Raw genomic sequence first — 22,228 nt, 5'->3', positions numbered from 1 at the left:
ACAAATCTCAGAAGCACAAGTCTTTAAAATCAGGCAGTAGATAGGGCCTGCTGCTTCTATTTAAAACTTTTCTGAGCTGTTGTTTAAATTGTTGTTACACCTATTTAATTTCTCTCCACAGTATTATCAGCTGTTATTGCTATACCACAACCACCACACACCACCTCTGAACCCCATTTTGTTCCTACAGATAGCAGGAACCTATCCATGGCCATGGAGAAACACATCTCCACACCACCTACAACCTAGATATTCCACACCTCTGCAGCCCATCATTGTCCTGCAAATAGTTAGAATGAACCATTAAGTGTGTGTGTATAAATGTATGGGACATGCAGACATATAAAAATATACATAAATAAAGTATACTTAAGAATAAATCTGAGAGCTGCACAGAGGAACCTAGCTGTTTGGAAGCCACCAGTGCTCAGTATTTTAGGGGTTCCTAGGAGCTGGCTCCACAGGCTAGCAAACCAGCCACCTCTCTGATATTGACCCAATACAAAATAAGAAACAAAAAAAAATTATGTAACTTATTTTTATAGTAATTTCCATATGTCTTTAAAAAGAAACTGGACTGAAATTTATTGTAGTCATGCTTTATAGTTCACTGCTGCTGAAGGAAGCAGTTCCCACATTCCTAGACTGCTCCTACTAATGTTCTGGGCCTTTTCTTGTGTCAGAAAAAAACATTTATGCAGCTGCAGGGAGTCTGATCAATAACAAATTCACTCCTCTCCTCCTGCCAACTTTAACTCCATTCTCCAAACAAGTGCATGAATATGGTGCCAGCTCAGGCACACAGTGAAGGGGAAGTATAGCAATGAGGAAGGGTAAGACTATCTTCTTTCTGCAATTCTCACATTATGACCTGATGCAGAACAAAAAATCCATTTCTCAGAACATTTCAAAATCATTAGATAACTCTAATATGTAGACCAGCAGTTAAAAAACCACAAAAAGTATTACATCACACAGAATACTTATATTAACAAATGCAGAGGTATCTAATGCATGGAAGTTCCAAATTATAGAAAGCAAGTCTTACAGCTCAACTCTTATTTCTGATATCTAAAAGTTAGAGTGTGCACTCTAAAAGTTAGACACACTAAACATAGAACAGCAATCCTGTTTACTGCCTCCATGATGACAACACCATTCAATACAGCTTATTTTTCGATAGAGACAATAATGCTATGAAGGATAAAATTCCTAATGGAAATTAAGACATGGAAATCATATCCTTAATGAACTATTGGACTAGTGGGCACCTAATGGAGTTCATGCAGTTTAATGTCTTAAAAAGGGTGCTAAAGTACTGTTTCAGAGCTTCCCCCATTTCATGAAAGGATGAAGAACAAGAGGAAAACTGCTGGTTGAGTGGCAAATATAAGAAGTTGAATGCATGAGGTTTATGTCCACTGGAACACAATTTGCTGCATTCACATGATTCCTAAAAGGGACAAAAATGCAATGCCACAAAGGCAGACCAGGTAACTCAGATGGTATTTTAATTTTCATCTGAAGTTTTCACTGTGAGTTCAGCTACATTTTTTCCACATACCTGACACTGTTACTTGAGAACACCACAAATGGTGTTCCTGTTGCTGTCAAAATCAAGAATTAAATTTGAGAATACGAATTATCTGTAAAGGCATATGCTATAGTCAAATATATGGCAGTGGTTTGGCAAAGAAGAGATATTTGAGAATGAACAGCTTGTGGAGGGGATGTAAAGTGCTTGCCAGCTTAGGGTTCAGCAATGTACATGCTGCCAACAAGAACATGTATTTTAGCTTACACAGTAAACCAAACATAACCAAAACTGCCAGAAAATGCTACAGCAGATTTGGCTTTCTATTCTGAAGTTTGTTTTATCCAGAAATGACATTATTTAACTCGCAAATAAAAATTTGAGCTGCTGTACAGTGCTCTGTTCTAAAAATGGATTTATAAAAACATTACTTATGTTAGTCTGGATTTATTTAAACAATGAGGATAGAGTTTTACAAATTAACTTCTATCCAAGTAGGAATATCAAATCTGGAAGTTTCAAACACTGTATGGCTTGCTCCCTACATGCTTCTTCTCCCTTTTTTTGTGAGCCTATTTGCACAAGGGAGCAAGAGAAATTAGGTACTTCTGTGTTTATTATGATTAGTCATGCTTCTTGGCATATGTTATTGTATTTTGCATTTAATAAACAAGCATTTATGATGTAAATAGCCTAGGAATGGAATATATTTGTATACAAATACACGATTAACTATTTTATTTTATGTTTCAAAATCTTAAATCTCTCTGTCATAAGCACACAAAACAGAATCTTATCAGGAAGGATTTTTCCAATCTTCTCCCTTTCGGTGTGGTACATATTTATTTGTTAATGAGTGATTTTCAAGAAAAAAATCTACACTGCAGAAAGCAACAGATTAAAGAAATATATGACTAAAACTATGGTAGCTATTTCTCAGCATAATTTCCTTATAGCAACATTTGAGTGATGCTGGTTACACACAGAGATTTATTAAAAAGCTATGTCATACCTGTAGACATGCAGGAGCTCTGCCTTGGGGTTTATTCACATCAACAGCCACAAGCTGCCAACCTCCAGCAGCATCTTCATGAAACATCTTGAAAGGGAAGACTGTTGTCAGAAATGTTTTGTGTGGCAATAAATACAAGTGAGATCTAATACATTCCCCTTAAGGACCAGCATGCATTTTCATGATAGCTACATTAAAATAACAGAGGAATGATTCTTTCTGCTACAGGAAAAAAAGTAACATACTTTTTCCAACAGTTGTCTGAATTTTACTCAGATAACTTCAAACACAACGTGTCTCTATTAGCCCTAATATAGAAAACAATTCAGTTAATCTCTGGCCAGCATCATTAGATAGTGGTAGTTCAGAACAATCTCCTTACTAGGGTAAGCTTATCCTAAGAAAAAACAAATACATTGTGACCACAAAAATAAGCTTCATGATGCGTTTGATAATAGCAGACAACCTCATCTTTTTTTCTGGCAAATTTATTTTACTGCAAGGATCACTTTATTTTTCTTGCACTGATGCACATCAAGAGTAGCTGGACAGTCCTTATATATAATGTCAAAGAGATTAAAATTCCTATAAATAGCTGAATACTTCCAAGCTCTAATGATGACAATGGAAAAGGCTCTCTTGTCCACAGTGTTGGTCACATTTTATCAATAGCCACTGGAAGAGTAGACATAGGCATTCTGTTTTGTTGGGTTTTTTCCTCAGAAATTAGGACACAAAATGATGCAGAATACCGGACATAAGGAACAGTGAGACACCACACCTGAATGTGATTAACACTGTCCTTGAAAATGTCCTTGAAAGAAAATGAATGGTTCTAGCATTCTGAATTGCCACCTGCATATACTATGTAATGAAGTGTGGCAAAGTTCCCATCTCACTCCCACCTTTTCCTTGACACCCAGCACTCAAACGAGTCACCTCAAGAACACAGCCACAGGAGGGTGGTTGAAGCTTAAAAGTCATCCTGAGAGAAGTTCTCATTAGACTGGGGACAGTGTCACCCAAATATGGTTGTAATTCTTCCAGGTCTTTATTTAGCATCTCTGCACTGGGAAGAGCTGCCAACTAAGATCGGCACAGTTACTCCTCTTTTTACCATGCTTTGAAGTACATTGCTAAAGTACTTTAGAAGAGCCTCCTTTTATCCTTTTACAGAGGCGCCTTCCTAGACTTCGACTCCTGGACTCTATTTTCTTTTCTATAGGAACAAGTTTGGGGAACAGCTCAGTAATGTATGAAGCGGGAAAATTAAGGCATAGCTCTCAAGGCTACTTCCTGCACAAAACAAGCATGGGTTTTAACTTTCGTCTGGTGCTTTGAACAAGAAATCCTGCAATATATTTTCTGTACTTCTTAATACAGAAAAAGATAAATAATTTTTGCAGTTTGGTAACCTGGACTCTCTTGATATCCCATTATGTCACTGACTTGAGGAATAAAGCAGCCATTCAAACCATTTGCTTGTCTGCAGCTAGCAAGCTATTTTTAATTTACATGATGCAGATTATATTCAACATATTCATGTTCTTCGGCATCACGACATTATTTTGGATATTTTATATTTTTAATGTTGGCTGCTTCTTGTGTTTCTCTACATTGAACTCTCTGTTCCATCCTCCAGTTGAGAGTATGTTGGATAAGCCTATATGGCTCAGAATTTGTCCTATGAACATTAAGTTCCTCAGGCTAAGCATATGTCATGTAGAAAAGTCCTTTCTTTTTATACTTTAAATTGATATCACAAAGTCTGCTTTGAAAAAGACATATATATATATAGAGAGAGAGTAGAAATTATTGCCACAAAGTCTATTTGAGGCAAAAAATGTAGCAGCCGGCAGAAAAGGACTAGATTTACATATGGATTACAGGAATATAAAAAAGAATATAAAATATTCAATAATTAATTTTGAAAACTTAAATCCTTTGGCTTAGAAAAATAAATAATCTCCAGCTACATGGTTAGAAAAAATTCCCTCAAGGGTATGTTTCGCTTATCTGTCTTTCTAAGAGCTTTCTGCAGGCAGTTGGTACTAGTTCTTCTCAGAGATGGCAAAATGCACTACCCTAGAAAAGCCTGGTCTTTTGCCCATTTGGGCCACATAATGTGATTGTTAAAATAAGGAGTGTTAGAATTTAAATATCAACCCAGGAGCTCTCCTTTTTCATACGGGGTTCTTCCCCACTACTCAGCCCACCCTTTCTATCACAGTTTCTTATTTTTATTCAGGGTCTCATGTTCTGTGACTGCCCCAGCTGTGAGTGTGGCTCTTTCCTTGCCCTACAATCTATTCTTCCTTGGTCTCAACACACCTTTCTCAGTTCCAGGACCAGTCTCCCCAAACACTTCAGCCACCCTCTGACCCCTCTTCTTCCAGCTACTTTGGGATTTCAGCTCTTATTTCTTAGCACAGAAAGTGATATCCAATAGCAACCCTGACTTCAAACCCACCAATGACATGAAAAAAAACCATTATACTTTGTTAAAAATAATACAAACACAGCAATAACATACCTAGCCATATAAAGAACTGTATTATGGTCTTCTATATTATTCCTTTCTAAAAAAGACTAGTTAGATAATGCAACCAAGAATTAAATTTTTTAAGAAAATTCATATATCAGGTTTAGGATGTAGGTAGCAACATGCAAAGTCAAATATGTCATGTATGACAATAATTTTTTGCTTATTATTAATTCATAAACTAAACCAAATCAAATCCCCAAAGAACCTTAGCATCTCAAGTGCTTCACCTGGGTGGTGGCAGTTGAAGTAGTACTGCTCCTGGACCCCCACATCTGCTGGAACTGCACTCTAATTTCAGCAAACGTTTCAATGATGACTGCAATAAAAACATTCTGGAAAAAGAAAAAGAAAGAATGGCTGACACAAAGCTCAGCAAGCAGAAAAGAGAAGAAATTAATTCTAATATGATCTATGTTTCAGACCAATTTAAAAGGACATATTTTTCAGTACCTTAACAAGCCAGGCCAGAAAGAAAATTAGGGTGATGAAATAGAAATATGAACGCCATCGGGGAAAGCTGTCAATTGCTCGGTACATAAGGAACACCCAGCCTTCCTGAGAAGCAGCTTCGTAAACAGTAAATATGCTTGTGCCTGTCAGAGGAAAAAATGAAAATGCTTGGCATTAAACATCCCTAAAAGTTTTCAGTGTCAGCAAACAAACTTGTATCATATTTTTGTTTTTTCTAAAGGGTGTCAGCTATTCTCCTTCAAAATTTTTCAGGTGCATTTCCATATTTCTTCCTTTTGCAATTGAATTGGTTTTGTATCAGATCAGACTGACTTCCTTCCCTCCCTGGACAGACATGTATAATCCCTTAGAAGGGTTCACTGGCAATATGCAAATGCATCCAAAGGCAGAATTTGTCCCATCATTTGCATTCAGCAGCATCCCTGAGAAAAGGCAGATTTAACAAGGATCAACATTCAGTTGGTTAAAGAAATCACTTTTAATATCAGCAACACTAAGCAAGTAGCAATAGACCAAGAAGGTGCCTGACACTAGCAAGCACAGTAAGCATCTACAGCAAGCTACTGAACTGCTTTGAAATTCAGATAGTAGCTGCATTAATGTACATATGTTGCCTTTAAAAAGCATTTTTAATTTGAACTTGCTATATCACTCTTGAGGGGGTGGAGTGAAGATGAAAGGAAAATTATGAGAGACCTTTTTGTGCAGAAACCACTTTTGAATAGCAGCTATAAAGCTACTAATTTTAAACATAAAGTCCAAACTCAACCTAATGTCTGAGTGATAATATGCTTTAGCCAGCTTGGTCTTCCTCCTTATCTCTGCAATGAAAGCTTCAAAATAAAAACCAGTTATAGCTTGTAAGTCATTCTTGTTTAAAGCAATTTTTTGTTCCAAGAAGAAACACAATTAAACTGTGAAATTAAACTGTGAAATCTCACAAACTGCTGTGAAATCACAGAATTGTCCTACAGCCACCTGCCAGCTCTGCTCCACTACTGCTTCATTTCATGGAATGTCTTCAACAAAAGAGAGGGAGCATGAGGAGCACTGCCCTTAGCAAAACAGCAGCTGCTAGCAACATAAAGATAGAAAGGTGACTATCTGATCTTCTTCACAGTGAAAGAAGAGGTTCTGGGCAGAAATTCCAGAGTCCAGGAGTTTCCCAAAAAATCACAGCAGCCTATAGTGCTACTGTTTTCCTGTTGAATTTGTAACATCTATATCCTTTTGTTCACTAACAGGGATGGGATGAACCTGGAGCCAGTTGTGCCTCAGGGTGTCCCTTCTGCAGATAAATCTTCAAAATTTAGAGAGGAAAGAGGGAAAAATTGAATTTTTTTCTGTACAACACCTATTTTTTATGGTAGGTGTCAAATGGTTAAGATGGGCATGGTGGGTAGGAAAAACTGTTAGGTTTTTTAGTTATTGGATTCCTTGCTTTTTTCTGTATATGGTTCTCAGGACCAAGAGACAGAAATGAAAATAAAAGGAAAGGAAAAGAATTCAAGCAAAGAAGAAAAACCTGTTCTATTTCTTTAGAAGAAAAAGTGGTCTCTATCAATACTGAAATATTCATCAGTGATTTCTTCATGGGTATTTTACATTTCAAAAATTCAAAAAGTAATGGTTCAATTGTCTAATAATATACTGTTGCTGAACTGATTAAATTATTTAACAAAACAGTGCTGTTGAGGACAGGGAGAGATTAAAGAAAAAAAAAAGAATCTATTAAAAGTTGCTGGCAAGGAAACTGTCATTAGTCATTACTAACGGGAAAGTCACAGTGAAGATTAGTAAAATAGAGGGGATGTCATGCAAAGTATTTCTAACACATCACTGGGCCATCTGCCACAGTAAAGCAATACCGTGAATGGACAAAAATGCACAATTAACCCAATTAAAATGAATTTGCCTGTGACACTAAAGTAAAAACGTCTCTATAGTGTATAACTCGTAGAGGTATTCATAAGGCTGTTGGAAAGCAATCCCTCTTAAGAATATACATGCTTAACAAATGTGACTAGAATATAATAAAACTTTCATTACTGATGACAGGAACCATGCTGTTCACTGTCTCTTGGAAATCCTTTTTCAAACAGAATAAGTGATGCAGAATAAGGGCTGCAACACCATAAAATCTTTTGCCTTGGAAAAGAAGAGTTATTCTTAGACAGCATCTACCTTACTGCATGTTTTTGCTATTCTGTTTTTTTTCTAATTATTTCTTTAATTTTGGTCTACATCTTCCTAAAGCCAATGAGTAAGTTATTAAAAGACTCTCCTCTCACAGCAACATACTCTGTTTTTCTCACCATGTTCAAAGCCATATGGAGGGTGAGAGAATATCAAAATTTTAAGTGATGGTAGGATACATCCCAAAAAACCAGACATGGGAATGCTGCCATAAATGAAATCCAACATATGCCCCTGAGATCAAACGGCAAATCTATTGTTTTCCACAGATGTCTGTATTCTATCAGTGACAAAGTGTCTTTTCCTACTAGTTCAAAGGGCTTAAGTAATGACAGCGTAGTGCTGAGAGTCTTGTGCTTAGGGCATTTGAGAACATAGATCCCCCAGCAGCAGGAATATGGGTGTCACAGGGAATGAGGACTTGAAAACCTGCAGGGCCTGGCTATTCAATACACAACAGAAGGCAGTCACCTCTTGTCAAAGTCCTGAACATTAGGATCATCATTTATGCAATGTAACTGCAGGCATCAGTGAGACTTTTCCATGAAAAGTCTTCCATACAGGAATATGGGTGTCACAGGGAATGAGGACTTGAAAACCTGCAGGGCCTGGCTATTCAATACACAACAGAAGGCAGTCACCTCTTGTCAAAGTCCTGAACATTAGGATCATCATTTATGCAATGTAACTGCAGGCATCAGTGAGACTTTTCCACCATGAAAAAGCTTTGAATTATGAAGAGAGTTAAACACATGGTTGTTATGGCACTGCTCATCAGCTTAAGCATGTTGGCATGGGCAGCTTGCTGAATTTGAGATATAAAAATATCTAGCAAATATTTATGATAATTTTCCTATTTATATCAGTGAATGGTTAAGCCTTGAAATCATTCAATATTAATTTGGGAGGAACTTTCTGAGAACAAAATAGGCAAAATAGTTTTGGCAGCTTGCTGAATTTGAGATATAAAAATATCTAGCAAATATTTATGATAATTTTCCTATTTATATCAGTGAATGGTTAAGCCTTGAAATCATTCAATATTAATTTGGGAGGAACTTTCTGAGAACAAAATAGGCAAAATAAAGTAACATGCTTTGAAGTTTTTGTGTTTTGTTTGAACTTGTCCAATAAATTCCATTTTGATGTTATAATAAAACAATTCCTTTAAACACAATGCTAGTTAAACAAACAAAAAAAAAGAGGAAAACACTTCTCAGTAGAAATTAAAACTCAATAAATCAACATCATAATCTGTATCAATCTCAAAATGACTACTTTTATCTAAGCACGGAACACTTCTAGCTTTGGAAATGTTTTACAGCTGTACATGGTTAATATCAAAAAGAAAATTTAAAAAGTTCAGAAAATTAAATATTTGGTGAAATACTGGGAAAGATATTGAATCTTGCTCACTTTATGTGATATTTTCACTAGCTCCATACTGTATAGAAGACAAGACAGCAATCAGAGACAAGCTTATCCTTACTGATATTGTATGTTTAGTATATGGGGATTCAGCACCAGAATGCTGGGGGCTTATTTCTTCTTCAGTACAAGTGCCTTTCAGATCTAGAATATGGCAACATTAGTCTGAAGGGGCGTGGAGAAAATAATTGCTTTACTACCTAAATAATTGTAATAAAAGTAATTCAAATGGTATCCATGCCTAATCAGGAAGCAAGGTAACCTGGCTCTTCCATGCTATACAGATGAGTAGATTACCAGGAAAACAAAAAGAATTAGAAGAGACAGGGAAAAAATTGATGACTTTTCTTAGGTGACTAAAATCACCTATCCTGCCAAAACCCTATATTTTAAATTACTAAGGGATTTTTTGCTTGTTTCTGAGACTCTGATACCACCATGCTCTGTGACATCAACTCCTTCTATAACCAGCTCATTCTGCAAATGGATGTAATGAGAAAAGGAGTGCACTGAATAACACTGTAGTCTTAAAATAGCAGAATTAAAGGAGCAGAGCTAAAAAGTCACATGAAAATTCACTGATTTGGGAAACAGAACCCTTTCCTCCTAACTTGATGATGCATTCTTGCTTCTTGATTCAAAATCCCATATTATGGGATTATGGGAGTAAGAGAATGTATGGTGCTGAGGAGCTGCCTTTCATTAATTAATATCTGTGCTATGTGTAGCTATTACAAGTGAGATGCAAAAACTGAAAACTAAGTTTAGCTATGCATTAACACCAGCAATTTCTGCATGTGTAAATTATATTTATGGACTACCTTGGCTTACCATGTTAGGATTTTCTCAGTTTTCTTGTGACTGCTGTGAAGCTGCTGAGAAAGAAAATCTACAGGAGGGCCACTTTAGGGGGAAAAAAACCAACCCAAACCAAAAACTAAAAAACCAAACAAAAAAACAACAAAGAAAAACAACCCCAATACAAAATAAGAAACTTCCTGTGTGTTTGTTTGTTTTTTGTTGTTTTTTTTTTTTTTTTTTTTTTTAAATCAGGAATTATTCAAGCAAGTAAAAATCCATGTGTTGTTATTAAAAGCTTAAACCACTAGCCACGGCCACGCAGGAAAGGCAGCAGATGCCAGGCAGCGCCGCTCCTTTCCCTCACTTGACAGCAGCCGCTAGATGGGGGTCGTGCACCTCGGGCACAGCTGGAGCATCAGCCGGAGCGTCCAGCCCGGAGAGCACAGACTGCGTCAACCTCTCGCTGCGCCGGCTAAAGGATTGATTCTCCTATTTGCCGGCAAAGCTAAGCCGCCTTCTGGCAGGTGCTGCTGTCTAATTTCACTCTGTTGTGCTGCACGCTGAAAGGCAGCCTTCCTTAACACGGCTCTGTGAGTGACTGCCCATAAAGCAATGACCTCTGCCTGAGCTATGGAAATGTCATCATGCCTGTTTCTGTCCCTGCTTACCTTCACTCATAAAATGTTTCTTCAGGGCATGGATATTTCGATGGACCAGTCAGTTTTTAATTTATCTTTCAGTATTAAGTATTTGTAAAACAGTGCATGTGGTCAGGATTTTCCAAGTGTTTTACACTATTGCTTCAGTGAAACTAGAAAGGACTAAAAATTGTCCAGAAATGCAAGGACAAAGTTGTTAACACCTCTGGGAAGCAGCTGGCAGGCAGAACTGAAATCAACTAAAAAATCAACTAATACTGAATGGCTTCATGGGGTTTCTTGGCCCTGAGTGAGCAACCTATTTTACTTTCCCAAACCAATTCTCACCAGCCAGTCTGCCAGCCAGCAGAAATTAGGAGGAAAAGAAAAAAACCCCAAAACATGTCAATGCTCTACTCCTCTGCTGAAACCTCAAGCCCCAGTGCCATTTTCCTGTTACTAAGCTGCTGAAAAACTGATTTACAACAGCAGAAAAAACCCACACTGTCAGTCTGAACACAGTCTTTTAATCCTTGCTAAGCATAGTGACTTAAAGTATAAGTAGTGATGTGTCACTGATTCTTCATTTTGAAAATCTATTTGCTTATAAGAAGATGAAGCTTTTATGTGTGAGAAAAGACTATAAACAGAGACTTTACAGATAAAAGCACCAATATGGAGATAAAGAACATTGCAAATATAATTTCTAGGATCAATGCAACCTGATCCATGGACTTAGTAATAAAAAGACAGAAAATCACAGAATTTACAGAATCGCTAGGATGGAAGAGACCTTCAAGATCATTGAGTCCAACCCATGCCCTAACACCTCAATTAAACCAGTCAAATTCTGGAAAAAAAAAAAAAAAGAAAAAAAAAAGGGACTTGTCTGCACTGTTTGCAAGTATTTTAGAAATGTGTGCAATATTCAGGAGTCAGCTTACCAATATGAATTTGTAATAATGAAATGTAGCAATGCTGGCCTTGTGTATTGACTGCACAGGGTAAAATAGGTTAAATAGGAGCATGTTCTAAAGAAGTCCATGCTTTGTTGTACCAATAATGTCTTACATGTGATAGTACTTAACAGTAGTACTTAATAGATAGTACTGATATAATATTTTATGCTTTGAAAAGACAAAGCTGCTTTACATTTTTTAACAAGTCCAAGGTGTAAAGAAAGTGAACATTCTTCAGAATGACTTTATGTGTGCTTTGTTATGGACATTTAGTCAGAATAGCATTTTCATCTGCTTTTCTTTAATAATTTTTTTAATTAAATAGCTATAGATTCACAAATAACAAATAGGGATCAAAAATGTCAACAGAGCTCATAAGCTGACTTTATGTGCAGAAATACTGTCTGCTTTTTCCTTTTGGCAATTAGACAGCTGTAGGACTGTCTGTCTTATAATCACTTTTGTGACTGTGGGGAGACAACTTTACAAATTTAGTGGCAGCTGATGAGAATCAAGTAAATGCTGAGCTGTAGCACACATAGCTAGCTGGAAACTCTGCAGCACAGTCAAGCCTCCCACCTTTTCCTCACTCTAGAGAGTACTCTTAAGGACACAGCTTTTCTCAGGTCTCTGGGGTCTCATCTTTAACAGAATGGGCAGAGCTTCAGGCTGGAGACTAGAAGTAGGACACTGCCATAGCTGTGCTTTTTCTTACCAAACTGTAAAAATACTCTTCATATCTAGAAACCAAGAATACAGAAATCCCTAGGCCTTGGCTTTAAGAGTGATGAATGCTGTGAAGATGGGCCAGCCACCACCTCAGCCGTTCCAATGAAACACCTCTGATTTCAAGTACAAGTCATAGTGGAGTCAATGCCTGTTACAGTAAATGTTATGACAAAACTGTATAAGATAAAAAAAGTTCAATGGAGGCATCTCTACAATTTAATAACTTATTCCTTTGAAAATGAACCATCTTTTTATAGGACTGTTACTTTTTTTAAAATGCATTACATATGTAGACACATTTATAGAGTAGAAGTGGCAGCCCAGAAATCAAAATTTAGAAATTCCCCCAAATTGTTACATTTCAAATTTAATGAACACTTTAAGGGTTATCATATTAAAGATAAAAGTTTAAGGCAGAATTCTTAGTACAGATATAATGTATTTGGATTGCCATTCAGCCAAATGCTGGGAATGACTATTAAAAACAAGGCAGTGATGGATTACTTTGTTAGAGAGAAAACAAAGTATGCAAATCTTCTTTGACATAAAGCATGCAAATTCAGCACTGAATTTTATACACTGTTAATCAAAACTATTCAATTGTTGCATTAGCTTTTCCAATAGTGATAGAATAATCAAATTCATTTTAAATACAATCATGAAACAGCAAAGCTGCTTGGTCCTAAAGCTCTATTTCAGTTTCATTTGGTTCCACTGGGCATCACCTGTGAATTGTAGGTGCTTCTCTGGGGATGTACTTGCTCTCTTAAAATGAAGAGGTCAGTGCCTTTCTCTTGAATGGATAACATTTTCAAAAGCAGATGCGTGAGATTTTACCACAATCAATGGTAAAACGGCTGTCATTTTAAATAAGATGCTTTTAAAAATCCGCTTCTCCCCCCAAAGAATCCCAATTTGATTTGCTTCACCTATAGTGCACATATGAACAAGATTTTATTCTTGTATAAAAGTTTCACCAAAGGGCAACAGTAGAAAATCCCAACTAACAAGACCTGCTGAGCATTCAATGAACACAAGACAGTAACAGCACTTAGATCAATGCATTTCTCTAGGAAAAGATAACAAACAGTAAAGCTGGTTAAGTGGACATTATAAAAACCAATACATGTTCGAAATCTCATCAATCTCCAAACATCTGAATAACAACAGCAAATATGCAGTGTCAAATGCATTTTAACAGACTAATCCAACTGAAGAGACAGTAACTTCTTCTTCTAAATGGAAGGAAGGAGCTCTATGATTGACTGTTTCAAGAAAACCCAAATGAAACTCATTCAATGACTTCTTTATCTATTACTAACTACTCCCTGGTGCCTTTTACATGCCACTAGAAGGAAAATAATTCAAGTACTTTGTTGATGTGAGGGACTGGTTTGCCCACTATCCTAATACATGCAGTTAGAAATACTGTGGAGACACAGACAAGTGGTTTAGCAAGCCAATAGCACACTGAATCCCACAGCACCTTTATGAGATAAGCATATTGTCCCAGTTCAGAGATGGCTGTATTAAGTTAGGGACTCTGAGACTCTCCTCAAGCAGCGACACAATCAATGTCTAAGATGAAACTATCTTAAAAATTTCTGATTTTAAAAGAGCTGGGTGTCAAAAGAGAAAGAACCTGGTTTTTATTTTTAAACAAAAAAACCCAAAACCATACATGGCAAGAAGCCATCAACCTTTTCTCCTTTCCTTCAGTAAACAAAATACTAAATTGGAAAGAAAACCAATTCTTGTAGAATCTGAATTCTTTTATTCTGGACTGTCTTAAAGTAAGTATTTGCATGACCAGAGATCTACTGATTATAAAAGGAATTCTTGGAAGACTAGTACTAATGGACTAAAGCAGCTGGCACATTTATTAGGAGATGAAAATCAAAACCTTTGGCAAAAAAAGCTGTATAAACTGCCAGGTATTTCTTGGGAGAGATAATTTCCAAAGTTTTGCACACACTGTTTAAAGCTTGTTTTCAGTATTATCTGCTTCTGCAGAACTTCTTTCTGATCTTTATGCACTACTGAAAATAATCCCACACACCGATAACAGAAATTTCTGGGATTTCTCACTGTCAAATCAATGTAGTTTTTTTTTTCTCAGATAGGCCTTTTTCTTTTTTTCTCAGCATCAAGTTTACCTGCAAAGATGTTTATTCTTTGAGTAGGTGTGTGTCAACTCTGTGCTTTGACTCAAAGTTGCATTAATTTTCTACAGACCAATGATATTTAACATATTTTTCTTCAAAGCTTTTTGCTAAAGTGGAAAATGTGGCATTTTGTACTGAGATACATGAACACGTGGTTTGAAAAAAAGGCTGTGTATGAAAAAAAAAAAAGTTTTGGCATTGCTCATAGAAGCAGCTTCACAAGAAATACACATCAGACCCACTCCAAGCAATTTTTTATCAAAGGATGAGGTAAAGAGATCTCATTTTCCATATGAAAATAATTTTCAGTGGGTGAAGTAAAATCAGAGCTTTTAGATCTGAAGGTGCAAACAAGTGCTACGCATAAATTCAGGGTTGATTTTCTGCACGCCGTTTACTTCACAGTGACTCTTTGTCTACTCTTCAATTAATTAAAAAAACAACAAACCTTGGAAGTCTATCCACTCCCTTCACTGAAGTCAAAGACACCTCTAAAAGCACACATGAGGATATTTGCTGCTGGATGTTATATACATGTTGTTATCCTCAGCAATGTGTCTGCAAATCCTACCACAGCTTGGGTAGAAATTTTGTGTTGTTACATTATGGCCCCATATTTTTCATAACAAGAAATAAATCCTGATCCTTGTTTATAAGTTGTGCCAAAATATTTCTGTAATATTTTGGAGAAGAAAATTATGTTCCCAATTTTTAAATCGCACTGCCCAAAGTCAGGCATGTGAGCTGATGTTCAGATAGCTGGATATAGTCAGATTCTTTGAGACATGGAAGGACACAAATTAAAAATTTTCAACTCTGGCCTAAATGCTAGTACTTGAAGCAAAAGAGGAATTTATCATTCTTTTGGTAGAAACAGAGTTAAATTTATGGCTGTGAGATTTCTACCATTTTAGTCCCCACAAGATGCTGGGAAAATGGTATATTTTATCAACATGGTGTTTACAAAACACTTATTAAATTTCCTACCACATAAAAACCCCCAGAGATTAATACCATTAGATGCAGTCATGAGAAAAAAATCCACAACTGTTTCCAGACCCATTAATTCTACAATCTAGGACTCTAGGAAATGGGCTTCCTAAATGAAGACAAATGCAACAGGAGAACCTCAAAGAAATATCTGCTTCCAAAACTGACCATCAGGCAGATCTCTGGTACCCTGGCACTAAAACCCTTTCCAGTTACCTTCCTAAGAAGCTTGCAAAAGTACCAACTAAATGCTGTTAGTAGGATTCATGTGCTTGAGTCAGAGATAACTGTGATAGAGAAGAAACAACTGCTAGCAGAAAATAACAAGCAGTGGAATAACTGAGATTTTTTTCCTTGGAGCTCTTTAAGAACACATCAGCTAAGCATCTATAAGAAATAAGATACAAACAGGCGACTCAGTCCTAGAGTGGCCTGGCAATGAGCTTGACCTTCAAACAGATCTTTTTAGGTTCATATTAATTTTCTCCAATTAGAGAATTGGAGAAAGCAATAAAGAATTTTCTAAATCCAGTGCAGCATCTTTTCTTTACTAGTTATTAAAACAAAAAAAAAAATACCATGGATAAAGTAATCTGTATTTGTTTAGGCTGCACATAGACCCTACAAAGAAATGAAGATCAAAGTTCGAAAAGCACCTTGCATTAGGGTTTTGCCTGGAAAGTGTTGTAGGAGTGGTGGTATTGACCCAAGTTCCATTGCTTCTGAACTAGTTAAATCATATTTTTCAGCAAATAAAACATTTTTATTTTTCTTCTATAAAGGAAGCATTCATGAGTCATAGGTTGTGGTTCTAACTTCTATAAAGTAAGAGATGTAAAAAAATACTGGGAATAAATAAAATGTCATGCAGGACATAATTTAACGATAAATTTACTCTGTAAGGCTCTGACTACTGTATTAAAAGCACCACAGGCATACAACATGAAGTACTGATTTGCTATAAGCTGACTCTGCCCCTTAAAATCACCCTTTTTTTGAGGGTTTCATTTTGTAATGAAAGGTTGAACACTTCAACTGGCATTGTCTGTCTGCACCCCAACTTGCACCAGAGAAGGTCTGCTCTTCTATTTCTACCACAACGTTGTCCCAAAGGCATTAAGCTGGTGTAATTTCAGCATTCTGTGCCACCCTCAGTGACAGCAACACATTCATGTGCCCTGCCTCATCCTGAGCAATTGCTACTTGGGTCTCACCACATGTCAAACCACAGCCTGAGGCTACTGCAAAATACATTTCCTGTGGGCACTTTGGAGTGAAACACTGTAGCTCCAGCTCCCTGACCTTAGCTTCAGATGGATGTGCCTGCACCATGTCTGGATCCATCCAACCCCAGCACACACCTTCAGCACTATTCCAACCAGGCTCACATCCTCAGCATGTTCCACTGGCTGACATTCCCACATGCCATACATTCCTTCTATACTAGGTTATGAAATCACATCCCTGGTGGGCTGCAGCAGTGGGATGTGACACAATTTTCACGGACACTTTGGACTGAAAAGTCTCATGTTTTTGTTTTATGTTTTAGGGTCACGGGGGTGACTCATGGGGTCAGTGGAGATCAAAACCAACTCCTGTACATATGGATATCAACCATTCAGCTCTAGAATGGACCAGGCTTCAGCATTGTAAACACCTGCCAGTGCACATTATACTGTTTGCAGACCAAAGACCAATGCCAAGTACATTATTATATTAATGGAAATCCTGCCCCTGACACAGTTCCACAGTTCACGTTTCCAGAGTATATGGCTCGGCAGCACTATGCATCTGAAAGATACATGGCCAAATATCCAAGTGTGAATACAACCAATGGCAGTATGTTCTCAAGAAGAAACAGAACACACAGAGGGCAAAATAGTACTTGTCTCTGGCCATACAGAAAGGCAAAAGATATTACTGGCATTGAAACAAGTAGACATGAAATTGAGGTAGGCTGAGTTCAGGTATTTTCCAATCATCAGAGAAATGATGTCCTGAAAAAGTTTTAAATCTTGTTTTATCTCTTTTTCTAAGTTGGGACTTCACACTTTCAAGAAGAATGGATATGACACAGTTCCCTAACACCACAAGAAGTAGACAAAAACATCACCAAGGTTCTTGCTAGATGAAAAACAAGGCCAAACCAAACTCTAATTTCAAAACAAGGCCAAACCAAACCCTAAGTTCAATAGAGCCCAGTTGTTTTAAATAACACAGTCTGAATCCTCAAGTAGAAAATAGTACAAAAATAAATTTTCATTTTCATTGGCTTCCTGACAGAGAAGATTTCTAAGAATTATTGTAATGAAGTTATGCAGGAAGGATTAACACTGTGGTCTGGGCAGGAAGAACTCAGCAGTGTGGCTGATTTAATAAAGTACTGCACAACGGCTGGGGAAAGTAATTTTTTAGTACAGTGTCTGGTTTTGTTACAAAGTACATATTTACTCTGAACTGCACTGAAATTCTCCAGTGAAAACTCACTTCCTGAGCTGCACCTTCTCCCTTGTGCCTGAGGACACTGTGGACACAGGTGCACTTGTGCATCTGTCTGTGGAAAATGAATAGCATATAAAACTAACGATATCTTTATACTTTGGTCAAAGATGTTCACTGCAGAAGCTCTAACAATTTGAACACTCTAAAAGCTGCTGCCAGCATACCAGGTCAAATCTATTTCTAATTCTAATATTTAAATGAAATGAAAGACTACTTAAGGACTGAAGGAACCAAGCGTGTGTTTAGAAGGGAGGAAAAAAAAAAGAAAAAGAGGTCACAGCTCTTGGAGATATTAAGAGTCCAGAGGTCCATGAAAGCATGGATTTCTTGGCATTTCTAAGGAATGAATGAAATCAGAAAACATGTAGAACTAGACATGCCAATAGAGACTTGTTTGTCTGGTATAACATAAAGCATCATATCTGAAGAATTTGCTAAAGTATTTGAGCAGAGAATAGAAACAGACAGGCATAAAGTAACTAAAAGAGTTTATTTCACTTAGGTTTAAGAAACTGCAGTAGAAAACAGGTTAACTACAGTTTGAATAAGGAGACAGTAGAAGAAGCATTCTTCAGTGGATAAAATGACCAGATAAAAGCCTGTAATGACTAATCTGATCTTGAAATACCCATACAGACATCTATTAAATTAATCCTATAACCTTCCCAGAGCAACTATTCAAAACTAATATTCTCCTGTGACACTCCAAAATCTCTTCAGAATTTCTCTTAAAGCTCAAACGACTGCAGTCAATATCCTCAGCTATTTCCAGAGCATTTACCATCTTGCTTTATGAATGTCAGTAAAATACATATTCATGGCTATGGTATAATAATGGTAGAGTGCTGAACTTTTAAATGTTTTTCAAAGTATGCAATTTCCATTCATTGCTGCTACCCTTCCATGAATCCTCATTATTGCTCCATAGTTTTGTATTTGATAACAAGGACAAAAAGAAAATATCCAGGTAATGACAGAATTATGATTCTACATGAAAAAAAAATAGGAGAAAGAAAATGCATATGGACTTTGCTCTAGATTAAACAGTAATTCAACTAAAGCTTTTTGCTTCAAAGAGAGAGGCAGGTAGACATTTAATTAATTGTCACTTAACCTCAGAATTCTAATTAAAATGCCTAAAAACATCAGATGTAGAACAAATGTAAGAAAAATGTTAACATGTACAATATAGCCATGGCTAATACAGAAGGATATGTAAGCAGTACACATACCATCATAGAAAACTATGCAAAACCTGCCACAGGCAGGTAATTAGAAGAAAATAATACCACAGTTTATCAGAAGAGACATACAGAAGTCCTGTTGTGACTAATCTATCTTATTTGAATTTGTCAGCCCCTGGGTAACTTCTGTCAACATGAATCAACTATGTGTAGAGTCAGCTCCTCGGGATATAGAATAGATTTCTGAAGTTTTTATCTTGTACATATTACCATAGAGCATCTATGCTCTATTAACAGTTAGATGCTCCTGTCTCAGTGACGACAGACAAAATCTTCTGACAGTAGATTTACTAACTGTTTTCACTTTTTAAAATTTTATGCAAGAAATAATTTTAATTCTTTCAGTATCATTAATTTAAAATGCATGCAGCTTAGCTGGAAATGAGCTCAAAGTCATTCAAGTTCACTGTAGCTGTTTAAATTAACTGCCAAAATTTGGAGCTTAGTTACTGCAATATTCTTCAAATTGGAAAGAAAAAGGTCATACTGTTGTATAGCTAACTCATTTTTGGATATGAACTGAGATAGTTAACTTGAGGGGTGATACAACAATGAAATGAGTGAGACAAAGTAGTGATCATTATGGTACTCTCCATAGCAAGGTGGCAATAGCACAGATTTGTTGGAAAAGTACAGAATAACCTACAGGACATTTTGGATGAGAGTGGAAAAGGCTGACTGTAGCATGGGAGATTTGACATTTATCAAGATGACCAGTCAGTCCTTCTCTGGAGACAGAATTGCGTATCTTCAAAAAGTCTTAAAATCTGCTCAATATTAAGGAGTACCTCCAAAGCAGCTAGAATAATTAAGCAGTCTATTGACTGAAAACATCTGTAGATATTTTAGGAAAAATAGCAATTATTTGCATATTGAAACAATTCATGGAACAAAAATGCCTCTATGGCAAAGAGATCAAGATGTATTTCCCAACACTGTGCCCCAAGTATAGAGTAATAGAGAAGTTGTAACTGTTTGTAAGACATGTTTAAGATTTATTCAGAAGACTTAGTCAGATCACCTGCTAGATACTGCAAGATCTAGCTCTCAGTTTGTTTACAACCAAAAGTTATAATCAGAGTAAGGAATACACAAGGTATTTAATGTTCTTAGGTAAGATTTTGGTCTTTCAAGTCATTCCTATTTTTTCAATTGCTATGAGAAAGGAAGTAACTTTCTCATAACTAAAGTTAACTACTAAGTAACTAAAAGAAAGTAAACGGTCTTGCAATTTTTAAAGAAGTATTTCAATATTTCACAGCAGATCCAAAATATTATACTATTCTTTTAGCTTGTACCCTAGATCTTTTCCAATACCACTCAATGCATACTAGGTATTGTGTAAGAATTTCTTCACGGGCCAATGTCATGACATTGACAATGAAGTAGAATACAGTAACTACTGAAATTCTCTAAGAACAATAGAGAAAAGGCACTTGGGAAAACAAACATTCAATATTTAAATATTTGAGTAACAAAGTGACAGTGTGCACTATTTAATGAAGAAGGAGCATGGCATTACACATTTGCCCAGGGTAGCAGCATGTATGAAGCCAGTTACCACAGACAAGCTGATGTGTTGGAGAATCACACCTAAGCTGCTGCTCTGTGTGTGCTCCCCCCCTCTAGAGTCACCATCTGTGAATTAGATTTTTGGGAATAGCATTATTTCTTCTTATTCCCCAGCAGTAGTGGGAAAGTCAAGCTGGTAGCTGGCTCTGTGTTACCAAATCAAAGGTCTTAAAAATTATTTGGTAAACTGCTACAGTAACAGAGGGCATGTTGCATGAGTATTGCACATTGTATTTCTAGTAGATGGTTTGCTCATTTTCACCAACTTTATGAAAATGATGACTAGGATAAAATAATCAAATCCCAGGAGACTGTAAAATGCGTGTTCCACGCATTACACAAGTGCTGAAGGTCAATGCCTGTAAACTGGTCATATCCTGCAACTCTTGTCTGAATGTGGAAATCTTCCACTGTGAAAACAATTACCTCTATTATCTAGTAACTGCAGCTTTCATTATGCAGCACTATGTTGTCTTAATGGCACTGACTGATAATTAAACCAATAGGATCTAATTTTCTTGGTATGGAATGACAGGTTTCTAATTGCTTGACTTCATTCTCTGTCTGTTGGCGAAGAGTTTTCTGCTCCTTAGCATGGCTGAAATTAGTCACACCTTGTGTTTCTAGGCTGTTCACACACCTGTCACACCTTTAACTCCTCTTTCTATTTTTTCACATTGTTCTTCATTCCTTGTCAGATTGTGAGTTGTTGAGTAGCTATCCACACAAATAGTTATTGTCTTTGACATAAGCCTTTCTTCAGCTCTCATGAAAAGTGAAAACTGGTGGGCTGGGAGGTTGGTTTTGCTTGAAGCAGCTCTTTCTATTTGTTTCCTCAGTAAATCCCCATTAAGAAAATTAGCGTGCATTTATTTCTCTTTGACCATGGTATTCCCAGCACATATGCGTCCCTTGGATGCTTTACTTAGCCTCTCAAGTTATCTGACCCTTTGGTTAGCATTCTGCACTAGGGGAAAAAGAAATGTCGCTGAAGAGAATAGACATGAGTGGTTTACCTCACGCTTTACATAGGAATTATAAACAAACTGTAGCAGCAGTAGAAAAGCAAATTTCCTCCTCTGCCTTCACAGAACATGTAGCATAAAATCATGCTGGGAGGCCTTGCTATGCTAGAGAAGGTGCAGTAGAAAATAACCATGAGAAAGTCACTATGGAAATAGCATTTACACTGCCTGTAACTCACACACAGCAGCAGTGGGCACTGGCAGGCTGAAGGGTTTCCAGGGGATGCAGCGCAAAGGTTGTCCCTAGCTAGGGGTGCCCTCTGGGAGCCTGGATCCTGCAGAGCCAGCTGCAATGTCTCCAGCACCACATTTCCCAGCAAGCTCCAAGCCAGGCCTCCCCAAACCCTTATGCTGTGGCACATATGTCTGTCCTCTTGATGTGCAGCACAGGAGCAGGAGCAGGAACAGGACCAAGGG

General features: G+C 37.0%; 1 protein-coding gene across 5 annotated transcripts in view; it reads right to left on the bottom strand.

Moving 5' to 3' along the window:
• Positions 1-22,228, bottom strand: part of NALCN (sodium leak channel, non-selective) — a 228,454-nt gene that overhangs the window by 142,735 nt on the left and 63,491 nt on the right. For all 5 annotated transcript variants that reach the window (XM_039730481.1, XM_039730485.1, XM_039730483.1 and 2 more), the window contains 3 exons: positions 5,542-5,684; positions 5,319-5,423; positions 2,547-2,633 (listed from right to left, as the gene is read on the bottom strand). In XM_039730481.1, coding sequence (XP_039586415.1) covers positions 2,547-2,633; positions 5,319-5,423; positions 5,542-5,684 — 335 coding nt within the window. The remainder of the gene's footprint in view (positions 1-2,546; positions 2,634-5,318; positions 5,424-5,541; positions 5,685-22,228) is intronic.

This window comes from Passer montanus, unplaced genomic scaffold, assembly GCF_014805655.1.
Source record: "Passer montanus isolate IOZ18808 unplaced genomic scaffold, ASM1480565v1 scaffold72, whole genome shotgun sequence".
Classification (NCBI taxonomy): Eukaryota; Metazoa; Chordata; class Aves; order Passeriformes; family Passeridae; genus Passer; species Passer montanus.
Note: the sequence above shows the minus strand (reverse complement) of the source record. Positions and strands in the feature narration are given on the sequence as shown.